Here is a 24,400-nt window from a genome sequence, read left to right as displayed (position 1 = left end):
GTATGGCTGACCGCTCCTCTTTAAAGCAAACCTAAAGTGAAGATAAACCTGTGAGATAGCTGTCATTCATTTTCTTTTTTACTTCTGGAAAATCTAGCATTAGTAACAGGGAACCAGAGTGTCATATCTTTATTTTCGGTTTTGTCTTTTATGCTAGGTGCGTCTAGTGAAAAATGGCGCCGGCAAAAAAATGGCGCCCCCTTCTGCCCGATATATGTTTAAAACGATATTTATCGTTTTAAAGGTTAAAATAATGCAGAACGAAATTTATCGTTTTAAAACTGTTTTTTTTTTTTTTTTTGGTCCTGCCTGAACGATATTTATCGTTTTAACCCCTGCTTTGCTGCCGTTTTGAAAATATCTGCCCGCCGGCTTTAATGTTTAATAGCAAAGCCCCCTTAAAAGCTAAAAACACCAAATTTGCAGGGAATGTTGAGAAGAAAATTGTGAACAAGAGGAACATTTTTTTTTTTCACAAAGACCTTATAGTTTTTGAGAAAATCGATTTTGAATATTCTTCTTCTGACCTTGGGAAAATTAAACACCCGCCGACTTTAGCGGTTAATGGCAAAGCCCCTTTAAATGCCAGAAACACCAAATGTGTAGGGAATGTTAAGAAAAATAGTGGGAACACGAAGAAAAAAAAATTGTTCAAAAAGACCTTATAGTTTTTGAGAAAATCGATCTTAAATCTTCAAAGGAAATGTAACTATTTAAATCGCGTACTGACATTCCCGTGGAAACTTTTTCCGCCGACTTTAGCAGTTAATAGCAAAGTCCCCTTAAATCCTAGCAACACCAAATTTGCAGGATATGTTAAAAAGATACTGGGAAACAATATTTAAAAAAAAAAATTGAAAAATTTTATTTATTTTTTTTTTAAATTAAAATTTTTGGGTTATGTTCAGAGTGTGGGAAAAGTTTTGAAAAAAATGACGTGGGGTCCCCCCTCCTGAGCCTCTGTAACCCCTTGTCTCCCATGCAGTCTGGGATAGCCAGAATGCGGAGCCCCGGCCGACTGGGGCTTCGCACCCTGAGCTATACCAGCCCGCATGGTCCATGGTATGGGAGGGCTTCGGGGGGGAGGGGCGGCCAAGCCTTCCCCTCCCCCCCGGAGCCCTTGTCCAATCCATGGACAAGGGGCTCTTCCCCACCTCCGGTGCCCCAGGAGGAGGTGGGGGCGACGACTCCCTGGGGGGGGGGTTCATGGTGGCATCTGGGAGTCCCCTTTAAGAAGCGGAACCCAGATGCCTGCCCCCCTCCCAGGAGAAATGAGTATAGGGGTGCAGGAGTACCCCTTACCCATTTCCATAAAGGGTTAAATGAAATAAAAACACAACAACGAGAAAAGTCCTTTAATGTTCTAAATTAACCAGAAATACTTACCTGTACCTTTAAGAAAAAAATCCCACGTCAATTAGGTCCCACGACAGTATCCTCCATCTTGCGACCTTCAGTTACATGTTGATTGAAGATCTCCGCCGCCCCGACGCCACACACGCCACCTCCGCCGCACTCACTGCCCTTAGCTATACTTAGTATAGCTAAGAGCAAAAAGCATCTTTAAATTTTAGCTCCAATGGTCCCCATTGGTTCCTTAACAGACCAATGGGGATCAGGAGGATCCCCATTGGTCGATAAGGAACCAATGGGGAGCCTTGGAGCCAAAATTTAAAGATGCTTTTTGTTCTCAGCTATACTTAGTATAGCTGAGAGTTGCGTCTATGCATCTATATAGACGCATTAGCGCTAGCTGCCGCTGCCCTCCCTGCCTCCCCCCACCTGTCACCCTCACCCATGCTGGCACCCATGGGTGCATTGGGTGCCAGCATGGGTGAGGGTGACAGGTGGGGGGAGGCAGGGAGGGCAGCGGCAGCTAGCGCTAATGCGTCTGTATAGACGCATAGACGCAACTCTCAGCTATACTTAGTATAGCTGAGAGCAGTGCGGCGGAGGCGGCGTGTGTGGCGTCGGGGCGGCGGAGATCTTCAATCAACATGTATCAGAAGATCGCAAGATAGAGGATACTGTCGTGGGACCTGATTGGCGTGGGATTTTTTCTTAAAGGTACAGGTAAGTATTTGTGGTTAATTTAGAACATTAAAGGACTTTTTTCGTTGTTGCGTTTTTATTTCATTTAACCCTTTGTGGAAATGGGTAAGGGGTACTCCTGCACCCCTATACTCATTTCTCCTGGGAGGGGGGTGGGCATCTGGGGGTCCTCTTCTTAAAGGGGACTCCCAGATGCCACCACGAACCCCCCCCCCAGGGAGTCGTCGCCCCCGCCTCCACCTGGGGCAAGGGAGGCGGGGAAGAGCCCCTTGTCCATGGATTGGACAAGGGGCTCCGAGGGGGAGGCTTGGCCGCCCCTCCCCCCCGGAGCCCCCCCATACCATGGACCATGCGGGTTGGTATAGCTCAGGGTGCGAAGCCCCAGTCGGCCGGGGCTCCGCATTCTGGCTATCCCAGCCTGCATGGGAGACAAGGGGTTACAGACACTCTGGAGGGGGGGACCCCACGTCATTTTTATTTTTTTTTAAATTTGCTATCAATTTTTTTTTTTTAATCTTCTGAGTGTGGGAAATAAATTTTAAAAAAAAACGACGTGGGGTCCCCCCCTCTCGAGCCTCTGTAACCCCTTGTCTCCCATGCAGGCTGGAATAGCCAGAATGCGGAGCCCCGGCCGACTGGGGCTTCGCACCCTGAGCTATACCAGCCTGCATGGTCCATGGTATGGGGGGGCTCTGGGGGGGAGGGGCGGCCAAGCCTCCCCCTCCCCCCCGGAGCCCTTGTCCAATCCATGGACAAGGGGCTCTTCCCCACCTCCCGTGCCCCAGGAGGAGGTGGGGGCGACGACTCCCTGGGGGGGGGGGTTCATGGTGGCATCTGGGAGTCCCCTTTAAGAAGGGGACCCACAGATGCCCACCCCCCTCCCAGGAGAAATGAGTATAGGGGTGCAGGAGTACCCCTTACCCATTTCCACAAAGGGTTAAATGAAATAAAAACACAACCACGAGAAAAGTATTTTAATAATCTTAATTAACCACAAATACTTACCTGTACCTTTAAAAAAATGTTCCCACGCCAATATATCCTCGGAAATGATCCAACGAATAACAATATCCTCTTATCTTGCGATCTTCAATTAACTTGATTGAAGATCTCCCACGCCAATTAAAATACTATACCTTACAATGCGTCCTGCGTAGGGACGCATAGCACGGCTCCCGCTGTCCTCCCCGCTTCCTCACCTGTCACCCTCACCTAGCCTGGCACCTGGTGCACCCATGGGTGCACCGGGTGCCACCCTAGGTGAGGGTGACAGGTGCAGGCAGGTGGGGAGAGATCGCGGGAGCCAGCGCTATACGTCCTGCACAGGACGCATCCATTTGATTCAATACAAAAAGAACCTGAAAATGAGCCGGTTCTTTTTGTATTGAATCAAATGAATCGATTCATTTGATTCAATACAAAAAGAACCTGAAAATGAGCCGGTTCTTTTTGTATTGAATCAAATGAATCGATTCATTTGACTCAAAACAAAAAGAACCGGCTCATTTATGAGCCGGTTACTATTCCTTAGGATGCGTCCTGTGCAGGACGTATAGCGCTGGCTCCCGCGATCTCTCCCCACCTGCCTGCACCTGTCACCCTCACCTAGGGTGGCACCCGGTGCACCCATGGGTGCACCAGGTGCCAGGCTAGGTGAGGGTGACAGGTGAGGAGGCGGGGAGGACAGCGGGAGCCGTGCTATGCGTCCCTACGCAGGACGCATTGTAAGGTATAGTATTTTAATTGGCATGGGAGATCTTCAATCAAGTTAATTGAAGATCGCAAGATAAGAGGATATTGTTATTCGTTGGATCATTTCCGAGGATATATTGGCGTGGGAACATTTTTTTAAAGGTACAGGTAAGTATTTGTGGTTAAGATTATTAAAATACTTTTCTCGTGGTTGTGTTTTTATTTCATTTAACCCTTTGTGGAAATGGGTAAGGGGTACTCCTGCACCCCTATACTCATTTCTCCTGGGAGGGGGTGGGCATCTGTGGGTCCCCTTCTTAAAGGGGACTCCCAGATGCCACCATGAACCCCCCCCCCCAGGGAGTCGTCGCCCCCACCTCCTCCTGGGGCACCGGAGGTGGGGAAGAGCCCCTTGGCCATGGATTGGACAAGGGCTCCGGGGGGGAGGGGGAGGCTTGGCCGCCCCTCCCCCCCCAGAGCCCCCCCATACCATGGATCATGCGGGCTGGTATAGCTCAGGGTGCGAAGCCCCAGTCGGCCGGGGCTCCGCATTCTGGCTATCCCAGCCTGCATGGGAGACAGAGGCTCGGGAGGGGGGGACCCCAGGTCGCTTTTTTTTTAAAAATTTATTTCCCACACTCAGAAGATTAAAAAAAAAATTGATAGCAAATTTAAAAAAAAAAAATGACGTGGGGTCCCCCCTCCCGAGCGTCAACCCCTTGTCTCCCATGCAGGCTGGGATAGCCAGAATGCGGAGCCCCGGCCGACTGGGGCTTCGCACCCTGAGCTATACCAGCCCGCATGGTCCATGGTATGGGGGGGCTCCGGGGGGGAGGGGCGACCAAGCCTCCCCCTCCCCCCCGGAGCCCCTTGTCCAATCCATGGACAAGGGGCTCTTCCCCGCCTCCCTTGCCCCAGGTGGAGGCGGGGGCGACGACTCCCTGGGGGGGGGGTTCATGGTGGCATCTGGGAGTCCCCTTTAAGAAGAGGACCCCCAGATGCCCACCCCCCTCCCAGGAGAAATGAGTATAGGGGTGCAGGAGTACCCCTTACCCATTTCCACAAAGGGTTAAATGAAATAAAAACGCAACAACGAAAAAAGTCCTTTAATGTTCTAAATTAACCACAAATACTTACCTGTACCTTTAAGAAAAAATCCCACGCCAATCAGGTCCCACGACAGTATCCTCTATCTTGCGATCTTCTGATACATGTTGATTGAAGATCTCCGCCGCCCCGACGCCACACACGCCGCCTCCGCCGCACTGCTCTCAGCTATACTAAGTATAGCTGAGAGTTGCGTCTATGCGTCTATACAGACGCATTAGCGCTAGCTGCCGCTGCCCTCCCTGCCTCCCCCCACCTGTCACCCTCACCCATGCTGGCACCCAATGCACCCATGGGTGCCAGCATGGGTGAGGGTGACAGGTGGGGGGAGGCAGGGAGGGCAGCGGCAGCTAGCGCTAATGCGTCTATATAGATGCATAGACGCAACTCTCAGCTATACTAAGTATAGCTGAGAACAAAAAGCATCTTTAAATTTTGGCTCCAAGGCTCCCCATTGGTTCCTTATCGACCAATGGGGATCCTCCTGATCCCCATTGGTCTGTTAAGGAACCAATGGGGACCATTGGAGCTAAAATTTAAAGATGCTTTTTGCTCTTAGCTATACTAAGTATAGCTAAGAGCAGTGAGTGCGGCGGAGGTGGCGTGTGTGGCGTCGGGGCGGCGGAGATCTTCAATCAACATGTAACTGAAGGTCGCAAGATGGAGGATACTGTCGTGGGACCTAATTGACGTGGGATTTTTTTCTTAAAGGTACAGGTAAGTATTTGTGGTTAATTTAGAACATTAAAGGACTTTTCTCGTTGTTGTGTTTTTATTTCATTTAACCCTTTATGGAAATGGGTAAGGGGTACTCCTGCACCCCTATACTCATTTCTCCTGGGAGGGGGGCAGGCATCTGGGTTCCCCTTCTTAAAGGGGACTCCCAGATGCCACCATGAACCCACCCCCCCCCAGGGAGTCGTCGCCCCCACCTCCTCCTGGGGCACCGGAGGTGGGGAAGAGCCCCTTGTCCATGGATTGGACAAGGGCTCCGAGGGGGAGGGGAAGGCTTGGCCGCCCCTCCCCCCCGAAGCCCTCCCATACCATGGACCATGCGGGCTGGTATAGCTCAGGGTGCGAAGCCCCAGTCGGCCGGGGCTCCGCATTCTGGCTATCCCAGACTGCATGGGAGACAAGGGGTTACAGAGGCTCGGGAGGGGGGACCCCACGTCATTTTTTTCAAAACTTTTCCCACACTCTGAACATAACCCAAAAATTTTAATTTAAAAAAAAATAAATAAAATTTTTCAATTTTTTTTTTTTAAATATTGTTTCCCAGTATCTTTTTAACATATCCTGCAAATTTGGTGTTGCTAGGATTTAAGGGGACTTTGCTATTAACTGCTAAAGTCGGCGGAAAAAGTTTCCACGGGAATGTCAGTACGCGATTTAAATAGTTACATTTCCTTTGAAGATTTAAGATCGATTTTCTCAAAAACTATAAGGTCTTTTTGAACAATTTTTTTTCTTCGTGTTCCCACTATTTTTCTTAACATTCCCTACACATTTGGTGTTTCTGGCATTTAAAGGGGCTTTGCTATTAACCGCTAAAGTCGGCGGGCGTTTAATTTTCCCACGGTCAGAAGAAGAATATTCAAAATCGATTTTCTCAAAAACTATAAGGTCTTTTTGAAAAAAAATATTTTCCTCTTGTTCACAATTTTCTTCTTAACATTCCCTGCAAATTTGGTGTTTTTAGCTTTTAAGGGGGCTTTGCTATTAAACATTAAAGCCGGCGGGCAGATATTTTCAAAACGGCAGCAAAGCAAGGGTTAAAACGAAAATTATCGTTTGGAAGCAATACAGATAAATATCGTTTTTAAAGCCGGCGCCGTTTTTTAGCTGTCAAAAACGAAAAATAACTAGCGATAGTGGTTCTCTATGGGGCGCCGTTTTTTAACTACGATAACTGGCGCCATTTTTAACGGACTCGATGCTAGGTACACACGTTACTTTTTTTTTTCGTTTGATTGATAATTTCTGTCATGTCCGATATTACTTTCGATAGTTTTACCGCTCAATTTCTCATAGAAGTGAATGGAAATTGATAAGAGAATCCAGCAGGAAATCGACCCAAAAAAACGCATCGTGTGTACCCAGCATAAGACTCGGTTCTAAAAAGCAGCCATAACAGCCTAATGTAAAATCTGTTTTGTTGAGCTTCAAAACAACTGAAGTAATTGCCCTGTGAGCTTTCCAGCACAAAGAGCTTATCAGCATGGTTTTCAGGTTTCTATTTACATTTCAGGAAACTGAGCTGAAGTCCAGAAAATGTTTGAGAAGCTCATTTACACAGATAAGTTGCTCACCAGGGAAACAGAAAGGGACTTCAGACAATTTCTTAGTAGGGCTAGTATTGTTTGTACCTTTGTTTATCTCCTCATGCCACATATCACTTCAGGTATGTTCGAAAATTTACCTAAAGTGATTGAATGAGATAAACGTGAAGATACTGGCCTCAATTCACTAAGATCATACTTGAGATAATAAGGCAAGAGAAAACTTACCACCACACAGTGAGAGTTATCTTATCTCTTCATTCCTTATGTTACCTCCTCTGTAGTGATTTTCACACGCAGTTAATTAGCAGCCTGTCTTTAACTTAAGAATTCTGGAGTTATTTTAAGAACTGAAGAGTTAACTTAAAGACAGAAGAGTTAACTTTAGGTTTGCCTGAGGTAAAAGGTTTCCTGAATACGACATGCCTCATCACCATGGTGATAACTCTAGAAACGTTATTAAAGACAGGAGGTAAGCTTAGTGAATTGAGGCCACTGTATAGTATCAATCTTAAGGTGGCCATACACTTGTTAGATTAGCAGCAGATAGATCAGATAGATTTCTGATCTATCTGATGTGTTTAGGAACATTTTTTACTAGAAACAGATTTCCAATAGATCTGATGGCATTTTTTTTGCCCTCAGATTTCCATTCACACTTTTTGGGGGCAGATGGGGTCGCAGCATAAGAGGAGAGTGTTCAGAGCGGTGGGGAGGGGGGAAATTCCCCCCCCCCTCCCTCACCTCGGGCTCTCCTCTCAGCGCTCCCCCTCCTGAAATCATTGGTGGCAGCGGGCAGGCAGCAGCAGTGGCGGTGGCGGCAGGATGAATACATTACCTCCTTCTCGCTATAGGACTAAGAGCTTCTTGCAACTTCCTGTGTAAACAGGAAGTTTCTCTTAGAGAACTGAAGTCCTCCAGCGAGGTAATGTATCATCCTGCCGCCACCGCCGCTGCTGCTGCCTGCCCGCTGCCACCAATAAATTTCAGGAGGGGGAGCGCTGAGAGGAGGGCCCGAGGTGAGGGGGGGGGGGGAATTTCCCCCTTCCCCACCAATCTGCCACACTCTCCTCTTATGCTGCGACCCCTCCTGCCCCCAAAAGTCCCTGAGCGGGCCCTTGGGGATTTTTTTTTTGCAGAGGCCCCGGGGATTTCTAGGTACGCCCCTGCTCACAATCCAAACCCTACCATATTCCTACATCCATTTTAATCTATAGGGCCCATTTAATGGGAAGCCAACTTATCTGTATGTTTTTGGGATGTGGGAGGAAATCTGAGTGCCCAGAGGAAACCCACACAGACATGGGGAGAACATACAAACTCTTTGCAGATAGTGCCCTGGCTAGGATTCGAACCAGGGACCCAGCGCTGCAAGGGAGAGGTCTAACCACTAACCACTACACCATTGTGCTGCCTATAGCAATTATTTAATTATTGCAAAAGTTACAGGTGCTTAAAGAGGAACTGAAGAGAGAGGTATATGGAGGCTGTCATGTTTATTTCCTTTTAGACAATACCAGTTGCCTGGCAGCCCTGCTGATCCTCTGCCTCTAATACTATTAGCCATAGCCCCTGAACAAGCATGCAGCAGATCAGGTGTTTCAGTGGTTCAGACTTATAAGTCTGATCTGACAAGACTAGCTGCATGCTTGTTTCTGGTTTTAATCAGATACTACTGCAGAGAAATAGACCAGCAGGGCTGCCAGGCAACTGGTATTGATTAAAAGGAAATAAACAGGACAGCCTCCATATACCTCTCTCTTCAGTTCCACTTTAATCTGTGCAGTCAGACTGCAGCAGCAGCTCTCCTAGAAACTTGTTGTAGGTCATAAAACTTGTGTGGCTATGCAAAGCAGGGCAGTGATGAGTTCAAAAGGTCATCATTTCTCTGTGTGGGAGCTGGATGAATAGCAGCCATGTTAGTGTGATGTTAAAATTGGGTGATACGTCAAACTAACAAACTAGCTTTCTACCCTTAAAGGGAATCAGAGCTGAATGTAATAAAAAGATTTATACATACCTGGGGCTTCCTCCAGCCCCATCTGCTCAGATCGCTCCCACGCCGCCGTCCTCCACTGTCTGCAGCGCTGGTACTGGGTCCCCTCACTGCTGTCAGGCGGCTCCAGTCTACGCACGAGATGTGCGCCCTCTACCTATCTCTCCAGCAGCTGCTGGAGAAATACGCAAAGAGCGCACTTTTCTTACGTCAGACTGGAGCCGACTGACGGAAGTGCGGGGACCCGGTCCCTGAAGCTGCAGACAGCGGAGGACGGCGTCGTGGGAGCGATTGGGGGGGGGGGGGGCATATATACTCAGAGGAGGACAAAGTATAGTGTGCCAGGACATCTGTGCCTATAGGCTCCTGTGATGTAAATCCCTGCCTGCCTGGAGCTAATCTATCCAAACAGGGAGAAAACCTACAACCTCTCTATGCAGATTGTGTGTTGGCTCCATACCCAAATTGTAGTGCTGTAAAGCAAAAAATGCTAACCACTTAGCCATTATGCTGTGCTAAACCATCATGGATGCCAACACTGCAAACACTTCCTGTGTTGGAAATCTCCGCCGTGTTTAGAGGAACTGAACAGAATCCTTCCATTTGGCAGTAGCTAATTACTGTGTCGTTAAGTTGTTTTGAATCCAGGTAGGCCCTGCTCGTAATCTTCATGGCCACATAGCTGAAATCACATTTGCTTTAAACATATATTCAGTGCTTGACACCCAGCGCGTCGTGTCAGGATAACAAAATCTTCAAACGTCTTTAAACAGCAACAAGCTGTACAAGTCGTCTCATTATTTCTTAATTTGCTCCTAAACATGGCAAATTTTCTCCGCTCTTCACAACAGTTTCCAATTCCCCAGAACGGCTTGCAAATTACAGGGCTCTTTTGTCTTTTAAGTTTGTCAATCGTTCCCTCCTGTGAACCCTCCTGCGATGGCAAATTATGTAAAACATTATTCACGCTCGGCGCGGCGCTAACAAGCAGGTCAAGGTAGATTTGGCAGCCGTTGTTTTCAGTAAATATTTATTACGGCATCTCCATAAGCGGGAACATTGGGGAAATCACGATGCATGCTTTGTGAAGAATACAACTTCCTGCTTTCAGCTTATTATAATGAATTCATGGCTGTTCATCGCTCTCCAAATACCCGACTAATGCCTCCTGCACAGGCTCAATTGTTTTTGACCGAGGTGGCGGTTCAGTGTTTCTGGAAAGGCCACAAAAGCCTGGGCCTTGCGTGGCTGCTGCCCAAGGGGGTACCTGGTCATGAGACGCAGGCAGGGCTGGGCTGAGGCAGAGGCAAGAGAGGCTCCAGCCTCAGAGCGCAGTGTAGGAGGGGCGCACAACTCACTCCGCTATCATTCCCCTATTGTGTTTGAAGCAGAGAGAAATAAGAAAAGGGGACACATGGCAGTGACTGCAAGTCAGATAACTAGAGATGAAGGTGTCATGGGTGTTTGGGGGCCCTGGGACGCCTCTTAGTCTAATAGCAATCAGTGTGTGACGGGTGGGAGGGATGGAGCGGCGCACTTTGGTGTCTCAGCCTTGGGTGCTGGAGGATCTTGTCCTGACTCTGAAAACAGGCTGCAAATTGGGAGCAACACATGAAAAGGGAAGCTAATGTCCAAGCGAGCGGTTCATTAAAGTGAACCCAAGGTGCGAGTGATATGGAGGCTGCCATATTTATTTCCTTTTAAACAATACCAGTTGCTTGGTAGCCCTGCCTGCTGATCTATTTGGGTGAAGTAGTGTCTGAATTACACCAGAAACAAGCATGCTGTTAATCTTGTCAGATCTGACAATAATGTCAGAAATGCCTGATCTGCTGCATGCTTGTTTCAGGGTCTACATCTAAAAGTATTAGAGGCAGAGGATCAGCAGGGCTGCCAGGCAACTGATATTGCTTAAAAGGGAATTAATATGGCAGCCTGCGTATCTCTCTCACCTTGAGGTCACTTTAAAGAGATGTGCTGCAGTATATAGATATTGCACGTGGCATAAGATGGGTGATTCTTGCACGAAAAGGGAGTCCCAACACACTTGGCTTAGGGGCGGAAAAAGTATAAATCCGGCTTTGGAATCTAGCGTGTGTGGTGGCCCTGATGCAATGCTTCGATATTACGAGTGCTGGACCATTTTGTCCAGGTGCAGGCCGAGGCCATTGGTGCCCCAATCCCTTCTGCTACGTTGTGTGCTACGCCATCGTCACTCCGCCCACCTCCATAGTCCAGTGCCAGGTCTGTACAAAACTTGTCTAGGATTAAGTCTCAATCCCAGCTGGGGACAGTAATTGTGCATGTGCACACACCTTTAAGTATACAGAGCACATGGGTGCTCTTAGGTGCAGCAAGCATATTAAATGAACCTTCCCCCAAGGTAGGTTCATAAACTGTGTGAGCGTTTGGGGGTGCATCGAGAACCGGCCGCCATGCTGCGCCAAAATTATCTGCTTCGCTCCATATCTCCATATAGGGCAGTTTCAGCTCTTGAATGTTTGTGGGTATCCTCAGGGACCAATATTCATTGAGGGAGATGATTACTACTAGGAAGGGCCACAAGGTTGAAAGACACCTGTACAGACCAGGAACAATTGTTTTGACCAAGGAAAGTGTTTTGTGCTGTACTTCTCCTTGTGGTTAAAGTGGGATTACACTCTGAAAACTAAAATTTCAGTAACTACTCTTGGTAACATAAAAGAACATTTGACAGCTTTCCCAAGCATTCCCTGAGTATAAAAATGTTTACATTCACTGCAGAGAGCAGTAGACGCTTGCTTATCTCTGGTCATCAGTAAAGGCAAACATTTCCCTGTGCTTGTGTCTTCACTCTGCACCCATCATTTTCTGCTGAAGTGACCAAGCTGTGCTGGATTATGGGTCTTTTCAACAGAGGGAGGGAGGAGAAGCAGAGTGAAGACACAGGCAGAGAGTGTCTCCTGGCCAGCAATGATTAAATTTGCCAATTAGCCAAGATAAGCAAGCCTGTACTGCTCTCTGCACTGGATTTTTTTTTTTGCACTCAGTGAATACTTTGGAAAACAGTCAAATGTTCTTTTATGAAACTAAGAGTAGTTACTATAATCTTTGTTTTGGGAATGTAATCCCACTTTAAGTACATTGCTTGATTGATCAGAGCCAACCAAAAGTAATTTTCTTTTCTCAGGGATGAAGGTAAATGTGTGGAGGGGATTATGGAAATCTTTGACATGCTGCTAGCGACAACGTCAAGATTCAGAGAACTGAAGCTGCAACACAAAGAGTACCTGTGCCTGAAGGTCTTGATCCTGCTTAATTCCAGTAAGTAGGTGGATTTTGTGGAGTATGCGGCATATGACAGACCATTCCTTGTTACCTGTAGATTTTGGTCAGCAGACAAACCTATATGGACCTGATATTAGAGCCTGCTGTGATGGATGACTGTAAATTGCCATAGACCATGGGTCTGATGTAGGCCTAAAAAGTTAGCAGCCACAAGACAGGAGGGGGTCTCCTTCAGCTTCAGTATTAGCTCTCTATTGGTCCTGTGCTTATAATAATCACTTCTATAGATACTTTGAAAAGTAATAATCATTTACAAACTGTTCTCCATCCCCTTCTTGCACCTCTGACACTGTGGTTGCCATTGGCAGGTTTTGGTGCGCTGTATCAATTGTAATGTATAGAGTGCTTAGGGGTCCCATTGTAAAATTTGTATCGGAGCCCACAGCTCCTTAGCTACGCCACTGATGAGAAAACAAACTCTTCTGGCTGTAGTAAACCATTCTGTGACCTTACAGTATATCCACCTGATGGGTTTTAGCCCCATTGATCGCAAAGGGGTTGATTCACAGAAGGTCGATAACATTGCACATCGCGCACTAATGTTATCAGCCTGTGCTGAACCTAGTAACGCTTGTTGCGCTGATAGTGTGACATGCATTACCATAGCAATGGACATAAACGGTGTACGATTGTGATGGGGTAGAGTAGCACGCACTACACTACACCTGGACTGTGCATACACTGTTTACATGTGTTGCTATGGTAATGCTCGTCACGCTATCAGTGCAATGAGCGTTTACTAGGTGCATTAACCCCTATAAGCTTTTCTTACCCTTAAAGGACCACTATCGTGAATATCTTAAAATTTAAAATATTGATAAACGCATACAAATAAGAAGTATGTTTCTTCCACAGTAAAATGAGCCATAAATTAATTTTCTCACATGTTGCTGTCACTTACCGTAAGTAGTAGAAATCTGACATTACCGACAGATTTTGGGCTGGTCCACCTCTCCATAGGGGATTCTCAGCAAGGCTTTTGTTCTTTATAAAGACACTCCCTGAAAAAGATTTATACAAAGATGCTGGCCCGCCTCCCTGCTCACCGTACACTTTTTGGCAGTTGGACGGAGCAACTGCCATTCACTAAGTGCTTTTGAAAATAAAGAAATCCTTGAGAATCCCCCATGAGGAGATGGGCTAGTCCAAAACATGTCGGTTCTGTCAGATTTCTATTTACTGTAAGTGGCAGCAACATAGGAGAAAAGTAATGTATGGCTCATTTTACTCTGGGTGAAAAGCACTTGTATATGTTTACATATATTTTACATTTTAAGATTTTCGCAACAGTGGTCCTTTAACAGCAATAAACTTTGTGTTAGACAGTCTCACCGGAGGGTGAAGCTCCAAAAATTAAGCATTCATATATAATGTTTCATGTTTTCATACAAATATTTTTTTCTAAAACCTTTATTGGTACTCGACAAAATAAGTAAATGGATTAAATACAGTAAATTCTGTGAGTGATTGGTGTATGTATGACCCGCAGACATGTTTCCACTCTCGAGCTCTGAGGAGGAGTCGGACAGCAGTCGGAAGCTGCACCAGCTGCTGAACACAGTTACCGATGGACTGGTCTGGGTCATCGCCAAAAGCGGGATCCCGTTCCGCCAGCAGTCCACCCGCCTGGCCAATCTACTGATGCTGCTCTCTCATGTACGGCATGCCAGGTACGTTCACACAGTCTACTCACAATATAATATTACCAATGTTTTTCACCGCAAATACCGAGAAAAAAATTGGGATTAGTAAGGTAGGCTTAATTTCCACAGCTCTGGGTCCCTTTTGTGGTGCTGCTCCCCTCTAGTTACCCCCTGCTTATAACATACCCTAAAACAACCCAAAATGAAGCCCCTATCAGTGCAATTATAACTAATTACTGATCTGCTCCCATGAGAACTCCCTGGCTGCTTATAAATGACACACATTTCTCCTACTACTAGCAGTCTGTATACCGTATTGAGTGTTGCTATGACTGCTGACAGCTTTCCTGCCCTTACCTCTGTGCTGCAAACTCTGCACTACCTGCCTGCCTACCCTAAGCGCTAGGCTATTGACATTGTAACCAACGTGTATTAAAGGGAACCTAAACTGAGAAGGATATGGATTGTTCCTTTTAAAATAATACCAGTTGCCTGACTCTCCTGCTAATCCTGTGTCTCTAATACTTTTAGCCACAGCCCCTCAACAAGCATGCAGATCAGGTGCTCTGACTGAAGTCAGACTGGATTAGCTGCATGCTTGTTTCAGGTGTGTGATTCAGCCACTACTGCAGCCACATAGATCAGCAGGACTGCCAGGCAACTGGTATTGTTTAAAAGGAAACATCCGTGTCCCTCTCAGTTTAGGTTCCCTTTAAGGGCTTTTTTTCCATTAACCTCCAGGACAGGTCCACCACGAGAACGACAGGCTCCTCCCAGGAACAGGAAACGTCCAGATAGAGTACTCTATAAATCTTTGTCCAACCCCTTGATCCTCAGTTGACGTTTCCTGTTCCAGGGAACAAGGAGTGCTCTGGTCGCTCGCCGGTCCGTCAGACCAGGTGTGTTTGGGACCCGGTTGGCGGCGGATGGTGGACCTGCCTAGAGAGGTGTTGGGGTCTGGTGGGGAGAAAGCGAGAGTTACCTTCTCCCATGGCTGTCCTGGCTGCCCGAGTTGCGGTGGATCCGGAGGACACGCGCGGCGTCCATGATTCCCCTGGAGCGGAGGCTAATGGCGCGCCGGAGGTGACGTGGATAGTCATGCGGGCCTCCAGAGGGTAGGCAGCTGATTGCCCTCAATGGCGGTGTACGCGTGACGTACTTCCGCCCTTACGCGGCGTCACTTCCGGTCGCGTGGGGGAAGAGACGCCGGAAGCCTGCATGGTTCGGCCGTTCGTGTGCTGAACGGAGCGGGATGGACGCTAAGCAGGAGCCAGGAAAGGTAAGCGTGGCGGAGGCTTGGTGACCTATATGGTATGAGCTGTACGCCCTATGCCGCGTCTGTACTGAGGTCTGTTATTAAATTGAGACTATGCAGTATAACATAACAGCCTGCTTAGCGTCTGATCTGAGGTCTGTATAACTGTGCATAGAATAGAATGCTGGTACAGATTATTCGGGGAGATATACGGAGATGTGTATATATATGTTTGGATATTAAGACCTCATAGATATATGTGTAAACCATTAGGGTATGGGCAACATAACAGTTATATGATTGGCCTTTATGATATATTCCCTTGACTACTATATGCAAAGAGTTATATATATTATAGATTTCAGATGGATTATATGTATATGATATCTTTATACATGTTCCTTCTTTTCCTGGTCTCAGGGTTGCTATCACTCTTGATATTTGTGCACCAGGGTGTTTTTTCCCTTTTGGTTTGAGAAAGAGGGATGACATTATTTTTGTTGTTTGATTGTTATTATAGGGCCCGGAGTCTACTGAGCCGACAAGGCCAAGAAGGCGGTGCCCGCTCTGTGATGCAAAAATGGCCCATAATTATAATAATCAGTTTTGCCAACCTTGTTTAGTAAAACTAATACAGGAACAATCAGGGGGTTTAAAGGAAGAATTAATGTCAGCTGTTAAAAGAGAAATGGCTGACACAATTAAATCATTAAGAGAAGTATTTGCCTCTGCTATCCCCCCAGCAACAGAGGCAGTAATTACAGGTACGAGTACGTCCATGCCGACCGTGGAGATACCAAATGCTGAGTCTCAGCCTATTAAACATAAAGGTAAAAAGATGTTAAGACTTGGGATAGATGTCCCAAGCTTGATGCAGCATTCTCACAGGTTAATAAAGACAACAAATTAGCCTTTGAGGATCTGGGGTGTCTGAAAAATCCACAAGATAAGGAAGTAGAATTGCCCTTAAAAAGGCCTGGACAGCAGCAGGTGCAAATTTTAGACCAGCAGCAGCTACAACATGTGTAGCAAGAGTTATATCTCTATGGGTTAAAAAGGTAGTGTGGAACTTCATGGTCTAGAGGTTAAGACAGTTACCTACTAGCTACTACACACTGCATACTGGGTTCAGATCCCAGCTATGGTATATAAGGCCTGCGGCCACACTAAGCCGAAAGCGCCGCTCTCGTCAGATCGTGGAGGCTAAGCGGCTTCAGGCCTGGTTAGTAGCTGCATGGGAGACCGGCTGTGAACCCCAGGTGCTGCAGGTGAGGAGCTTCTAAGCAGGAGATTCTAGAATCATTAGAAGTAGTTTCCAAGGCCACAGACTATATAATTGACGCAGCAGCCGAGAACATCAAGGTAAACGCAAAAACCTCGGCATTGATTAACACAGCAAGGTGCAGGAGGCTTTACCCCTTGAATCCAAATGAGGGAATATTCGACAAGGGTTATGTGTTTCCACCAATCCAACTGATTCCACGGATTTTACAAATCTAAACCTGTCAGCCTGGCTTCTGAGAAGTCCCCTCTAAGGATAAAGGGAGTTTAAGAGAGGGTCATCAGTACCTTGTTAGACTGTAGGAAGAAGGGACAAGGAAAGTATACTTAAGATATTGGAAAACCTTCAATATGTGGCAGGAAGAGTCAGGGTTCAAGGGTGAATAAGTACCGACTGTTTTAGGGTTTCTACAGGATGGTGTAGCAAAGAATATGTCATTAAGTACCTTAAAGGTACAGGTAGTGGGAATATCTACCTTTCGGGAGGTAGGGTTAGCAAAGGACCCCCTTATCATCCAATATTTTAAATCCAGTAGGAAGGAAACCTATGGTGAATAGGAAAGTTGGGATGTATCCTTAGTTTTGAAGGTATTGAAAATAGAGACCTTTGAACCCATATCATAAATTCCCTTCAGACTCCTAACAATGAAGATTGTATTTCTCATAGCTATTACCTCGGCTAGACGGGTGAATAAGTTAGAGGCCCTATGTTGCGACGAACCTTTTTGTACAATATTTAAGGATGTATTACCGTTATTTGAAGAAGAGCCGGGGTTAGACGTCAAAGGATGTCTTATATGCTACTTAGAGAGGGTAGCGGAGTTTAGGAGTTCTAGAGCCTTGCTAGTCAACACTTCAGGTGCTACAAGAGGCGGAAAGATGTCAAAAGGATCTATAGCTAAATGGGTAAAACTGCATAGAGGAAGCCTATAGGATTACAGGAAATACTGTGTTAAATACAGTTAGAGCCCATTCAGCCAGAGCAGCAGCCACTTCATGGGCTTACAGAGCGGGTGCTACGCCAGAAGAAATCTGCAGAGCGGCTACATGTTTAAGTCTAAGCACCTTCTCTAGACACTACAGAATGAACCTGATGTCTGCAAGGCAGCAATCATTTAGAAGGAAAATCCTGCAGGCAGTCAGCCCACCCAAAATTGGTAAGATTCTTGCTCATCTTCTCGTGGTGGACCTGTCCTGGAGGTTAATGGAAAAACCAATGTTAGTTACCTGGTAACATCCTTTTTAGTAACCTCCAGGACAGGTCCGTAACCCACCCGAGTATAGAATTTATATGTGTATAGAAGTACAAGAAAAGTATATGTATATGCAGTATGAATATTAAAACCCCTTTGTTTTTAGGAACAGTACTTGGAATTGACTGAGGATCAAGGGGTTGGACAAAGATTTATAGAGTACTCTATCTGGACGTTTCCTGTTCCTGGGAGGAGCCTGTCGTTCTCGTGGTGGACCTGTCCTGGAGGTTACTAAAAAGGATGTTATCAGGTAACTAACATTGGTTTTTTGCTAGATCACTTATGACTATTTATTGACCTTGCCATTAACCACTTCAGCCTTCAGTCGTTTTTCACCAGATGCATCCGAGCAATTTTCACCTCCCATTCATTCGCCAATAACTTTATCACTAATTATTACAATTAATTGATCTGTATCTTGTTTTTTCCGCCACCACGTAGTCTTTATTTGGGTGGTACATTTTGCTAAGAATTATTTTTTTCTAAATGCATTTTAACAGGAATATTAAGAAAAAAATTGAAAAAATTCATTATTTCTCAGCTTTCCACCATTATAGTTTTAAAATAATACGTGCTACCATAATTAAACCCTACGTGTTTTGTTTGCTCATTTGTCCCAGTTATTATACCATTTAAATTATGTCCCTATCACAATGTATGGTGCCAATATTTTATTTGGAAATAAAGGTGCATTTTTTTAGTTTTGCCTCCATCACTATTTACAAGTTATAATTTAAAAAATATTAGTTGTATACCCTCTTCACATGCATATTAAAAAAGTTCAGACCCTTAGGTAACTATTTGGTTTTTTTTTATTGTAATTTTTTTTTTTTTTAGTTAATTTTTGGGTGTGGGAGGTAAACAGTTAATTTTAAATGTAATTTATTGTGTCTTTTTGTAATAAAAATGTATGTGCATGTAGTTTTACTATTTGGCCACAGTGATTTTTTTTTGTTTGTTTTTCTATCCTGTGAGCGAGCACGCTCGCTTACAGGAACTATAAGGAGGAAGTGATTTTTTATTTCTTTTTCAGAAAGACCGCGGTCTCGGAAAAGAAGCCGTCGGTTTTTCTACTGGGGACTCCGCTCTGTCATCAGTCACCCAGCGGCGATTGCCACTAGGAGACTGTTAGACGGCAAAACAGCTGTCTATATACAGTGTACAGCACTGCGTTCTAAGGCAGGGCTGTACTGGGGACAGCCATGTGACATGGCTGTCTCCATGGAGGCTCAGAAGCAATCGGCTGTCATAGGCTGATGCCTATGACATAAACAGAATGTGGGATATCTACCTGAACTTGTCATAAAGTCTCACAGACAGAAGGTAACATATAGAACAAAGTTGAAATTGTCGGTCTGCAGTAGCAGCAAGTCGGGTATGCGGCTATGTAATTAGGCCACGCATGTAATGAGGAGCGTAGAGGCTAGAGGTGTGCAATATCACTGTGAAATGGATGGCTAATGGAGGACTGATACTATCTATGTCGCCTGACTTGCTTTATGAGGATTAAAATTGTGGAAACATTTCCTGGGGGCTCTGAAGATAATTTATAAACCAGTATACGGATAATTGGAGAGCACTCCTTTAAAGTATAGGTCCTATTCTCATATCAAGCTGGCAGCTAATTTTATGGTTTTAAAGGGGAGGGTAACTATGGATTTGCTGTGTATTTGTAATAAAGTGCCTTATTTGTGGTGCCTATGACAGCCGATCGCTGTGAAAATAATAAAAAAAAAGGCTGAGTTGTACGGCCCTGCAGCAAGCCTAAATTGTAAACAATAGCCTGGTCACTAGGGGGGTATAAGCCTATGGTCCTCAAGTGGGTATAATACTTGATGAAGAAACGTAACGTTACCAAAGCTTGCAATAAACTATGTACAGATTAGATTAGATGTTTTACCTGAATCAACGTTAGTTGGTTTCATGCCAGCATATTTGCTCCATGATGGATGAGCTTTAGCAGCAGAAGGCCATTGGTGAGTTGGGTACAGGGCAGAACGGAACGACGGCTCTTCCTGCTGCCGCAAAATTTCGTGGTGGCATTAAATACTATTCCCCCTCTGAGTTTTAGCGACTTGGAGGGAGATGCAATTCGTGGTCTGTTGATCACTGAATCCCCAAATTACTCTTGCACTGGGCACGCATCATAGCATTGCTGCTGTGAGGGCGCCCAGCTTCAGCGATGAGCGCCCTGCGCCGAAGTTACCTGCTTTGATCTTTGAGGAAAATAGGAAGACATTTGTTGTGGGCCCTCACCACTGTGCTCAGTCGGTCTCTGATTGATGATCCTCAAACCAATTTGAGTCTAACCTGCTTCCATGGCCAGCTCAGTCCCCTGACCTCAATACTATTGAGCATTTGTGGGACGAAATCAAAAGATCACTTCAAAGCTTGAAAGCGCCACCATCCAATCTGACTCAACTAAAGGATGGCACGAACGATCCAATTTCTAGTGAAAAAACGTTCGAGTGATCAGATAATTCTGTTCGGAAGAAAAATCGTTCACTGCACCATCAACCAACTAATCTTTGCTTCCTATCTATCACAACCAGCTAGAAAACCCAAATTTTGGTTTGACAAAAATCCAATCGGACTACTATTTTTATAATCATTCGTAATCGATTGTGCCCATCAATGGAGATTATTTACAACCTATCAGATCAGAATTTCTGACCACTCGAACGATTTTTCACTAAAAAATTGGACCGTTAGTGGCCACCATTGGCCAACATTCCTCAGCAACAGTATCAGCATCGTGTCTGTCTCTTGCTTTTCCTTGGACGAGCCACGGCGTCCAGGATCCGTTGGTGTTCACTAGTCTTTGAGCTTGTTCAGATTCCGGTCTCCTATCGTATGAGGGTCTGTGGTTGATATATATGTGTGTGTGTGTGTGTGTGTGTGTGTGTGTGTGTGTGTGTGTGTGCGCTGTGTTGCCTCTGAGGAGGCGGTCTTTGGAACGTGTCAGGCAGTCGTTTTTTGTGGATTAGAATCCGAAATTGTGTTTACATGCGTGTCCGCAGTCGTGAAGATATTTGAAGAAGAATAAGAGACTCATTTGTTCATTTAAAGCCCCGTATATATTCATATGGGATTTGTACTAGATCATATTTAGGGGTGGAACTACACTACTTTGCTTTTATTGTGCATGTATATAGCATCGTGTCCATGCCAAGAAGAATATCAGCTGTGATCAGGTGGACCAACTCCTTATTAGAGGGTGTCTTAATTTTTTGGCAATTCTTACAGAAATTCACAGTGAATTGTATGTGATCACGTCTGTTTTGTTTTTGTTGTTGTTTTTTTGTGTTGTAGTGATTGTCTTCTCCATGTTCTCAGTCTCTAAACTGTATGGTGTGGCTTAAAGAGGAACTCCAGTGAAAATAATGTAATAAAAAAAGTGCTTCATTTTTACAAGAATTATGTATAAATGATTTAGTCAGTGTTTGCTCATTGTAAAATCTTTCCTCTCCCTGATTTACATTCTGACATTTATTACATGGTGACATTTTTACTGTTGGCAGGTGATGTAGCTGCTGCATGCTTTTTTGGCAGTTGGAAACAGCTGTAAACAGCTATTTCCCACAATGCAGCAAGGTTCACAGACAGGAAACTGCCAGGAGTGGGATGGGTTTCACCACAAGTGGGATGGGTTTCACCACAATATCAGCCATACAGTGCCCCCTGATGGTCTGTTTGTGAAAAGGAATAGATTTCTCATGTAAAAGAGGGTATCGGCTATTGATTGGGATAAAGTTCAATTCTTGGTCGGAGTTTCTCTTTAAGCATCCCCTCCATACCTCTAGCACTGGGACAGAAGTTTCAACCCTTCACATTCTACCCAAGACCAATACAAAGGGAAAAAAAACATTGTTTTTGGTCTCATTTTTGATTAAATAATGCAAAGGGTTTTCTGTGAAAATGGAAAATGTGTGTGAAGATCTCAGCTTTGCTGTAATAATAAGATTGTAGGTTAGAACAGACTGGTGGCATGGTCTCACCTGTGACGGCAAAGCTTAGGAACATTGTCTTGTGGTGCATTAGCAAAGCCACTATCCAAAACCATGTTCTCCATAATTGCCTCATATAAGTAGACATTAGCATCCAACGGTCTTTTCTAAGAAAAGTTGGATGAATGGTGTCGCTGCCAGGAGCAACCAGATTATCTCCCTTTTTATTATTATTATAATTATTGATTTATAAAGCGCAAACATATTCCGTGGCGCTGTACATGAAACTAACATGGGGTACATACATGGCAATACAGGCAATGGTGTGCACCAATATACAAGATACATAATTAGTGACAAAATACAAAAACTATACAAAATATAGAATATGATGTACAGAATTGGTAATGACAGTGATAAAAGTAACATGATGAATAAAATGTATAAGGATTTCAAAATGACACTGTACTAATGGGTTGCTATGGGAACTATGGGACTAATGGGTTGCTATGGGCAACAGATATTCTTCCTTTAAAACTTATCATTTTTTTTTAGATTCATTTTTTTTGGTCAGAGAAACCAGCATGGTAAGAGTAAACTTTGTTGTGGGTTGATGTGACAATTTTGCTATGGGCCCCAGTTGTCAATGTCAGAGTTTACTATAATAAGATTATACTGTAATACAGTAGATCATTCTACATATACAGTGGCTTGCAAAAGTATTCGGCCAACTTGAAGTTTTCCACATTTTGTCACATTACTGCCACAAACCTGAATCAATTTTATTGGAATTCCACATGAAAGACCAATACAAAGTGGTGTACACGTGAGATGTGGAACGAAAATAATCGATGATTCCAAACATTTTTTATAAATCAATAACTAAAAAGTGAGGTGTGCGTAATTATTCAGCCCCCCTGAGTCAACACTTTGTAGAACCACCTTTTGCTGCAATTACAGCTGCCAGTCTTTTAGGGTATGTCTCTACCAGCTTTGCACATCTAGAGACTGAAATCCTTGCCCATTCTTCTTTGCAAAACAGCTCCAGCTCAGTCAGATTAGATGGACAGCGTTTGTGAACAGCAGTTTTCAGATCTTGCCACAGATTTTCGATTGGATTTAGATCTGGACTTTGACTGGGCAATTGTAACACATGGATAGGTTTTGTTTTAAACCATTCCATTGTTGCCCTGGCTTTATGTTTAGGGTCGTTGTCCTGCTAGAAGGTGAACATCTGCCCCAGTCTCAAGTCTTTTGCAGTCTCCAAGAGGATTTCTTCCAGTATTGCCCTGTAACTTCAAGGGGGCCGAATACTTGTGCAAGCCACTGTATCTGCGTGCCTCGTTTTATGCAAGCCTATTCCTAACATGACACTTGTTGGTTGCAGCAACAAAGGGATGGAGCACCTTCTCAGCATGAAGTGTAAGAATGTGGTTCCTGTCTACGACCTGCTGCTAGAAATGCTGAATGCCCACACCCTCCGCGACCAAAGGAAGCCCATGGCAGCTACCAGCTACAGCTCCAGAGCTGACAGCAGGGATCCCGCCTCCCAGCCCTCCCAGTGACTGGCCCCGCCTCTGGGGTAACGTCTGTGCAAACCGCTGACTGAACTCAACCTGCAAATGTTTACCGAATTCTATCCAACAAAAAAGGACGTGGTTTATTCTGCCTTATTCTGTTCCATATTATGGAATGTGGATAAAATGAGAGGACTGTGCTTTGTATAGCTATTATGAGAAGATAATTTTATAAGGGATTCTCAGGTGAGTTGTTTGCGCAATTTGCATGCACATAATTTGTACATATTTCTAAGACGGGACCGAGGCTCAGTCCTACAGTGGTTACCTCTTCCGGGGAACTATTCTGGCCTTACTGATTTTTAATAACTCTGTCGTCTTAATAACGTTGAGAACAAATGCCGTTTTTACCAGCCTGGCCAGTAAACTATTGGATGGTGGGCGGGCGAAAGCTACTTGTACCTACGTCTGTAAAGTTTAATATTGCTGGAAGCTTTGCACAGATTAAATGTGAGGAAAGCAATGGCGATCTTACCAGCGTCTTGTTCTGTTGTGATGAACTTTACAAAGTGCGCGGTGATATTTAATACCATTGGCTCAAGAGAAACAGATGGTTTGCAGTGTGATTGTGCGAGATGAGAGCTTTAGTCTTGAGGCATCTGGTGAAAGAATGAAAATGCCTTGTGTGGAATATTTCATAACATTGTCCGCAAATGTAAAACTGTTTGATATTAAAGACATGTTTTTGTGTTTTTCAAACTCTCTTTAAATTCTGCTGCCCTGGTCTGTTAAATTCAATTAAACCCAACATTGAACATGGCAAATTCTAATAGCAATCTGGATGGTAAGTGAATATGAGTGTACTGAAGTAAAAGTGTTGGATAGAAGGTCTTCTCCATGGGCCAGATGTGCTCCCCATTGCAGTATAACCTATATATATATTATACATATCCTCTCTGTATCCAGTTGGTAGGTAGATCAGGTGATAACCAAAGAAGGTAAATCAATATAAGCCAGATTACACATCCTACTATCAAGGGCATAACAAACA

At 44.9% G+C, this 24,400-nt stretch overlaps 1 protein-coding gene and 1 pseudogene across 6 annotated transcripts in view; both read left to right on the top strand.

Moving 5' to 3' along the window:
- Nucleotides 1-24,108, top strand: part of ESR2 (estrogen receptor 2) — a 153,307-nt gene extending 129,199 nt beyond the window's left edge. For all 6 annotated transcript variants that reach the window (XM_068252056.1, XM_068252055.1, XM_068252059.1 and 3 more), the window contains 3 exons: nucleotides 12,296-12,429; nucleotides 13,943-14,123; nucleotides 23,220-24,108. In XM_068252056.1, coding sequence (XP_068108157.1) covers nucleotides 12,296-12,429; nucleotides 13,943-14,123; nucleotides 23,220-23,397 — 493 coding nt within the window. In that variant the 3' untranslated portion in view covers nucleotides 23,398-24,108. The remainder of the gene's footprint in view (nucleotides 1-12,295; nucleotides 12,430-13,942; nucleotides 14,124-23,219) is intronic.
- Nucleotides 16,505-16,622, top strand: LOC137533702 (5S ribosomal RNA; annotated as a pseudogene).
- Nucleotides 24,109-24,400: the final 292 nt, after the last annotated feature.

The sequence above is a fragment of the Hyperolius riggenbachi genome, chromosome 9 (assembly GCF_040937935.1).
Source record: "Hyperolius riggenbachi isolate aHypRig1 chromosome 9, aHypRig1.pri, whole genome shotgun sequence".
NCBI lineage: Eukaryota > Metazoa > Chordata > Amphibia > Anura > Hyperoliidae > Hyperolius > Hyperolius riggenbachi.
The sequence above is the reverse complement of the archived record's forward strand: the minus strand, read 5'-3'. Positions and strand labels throughout refer to the sequence as shown.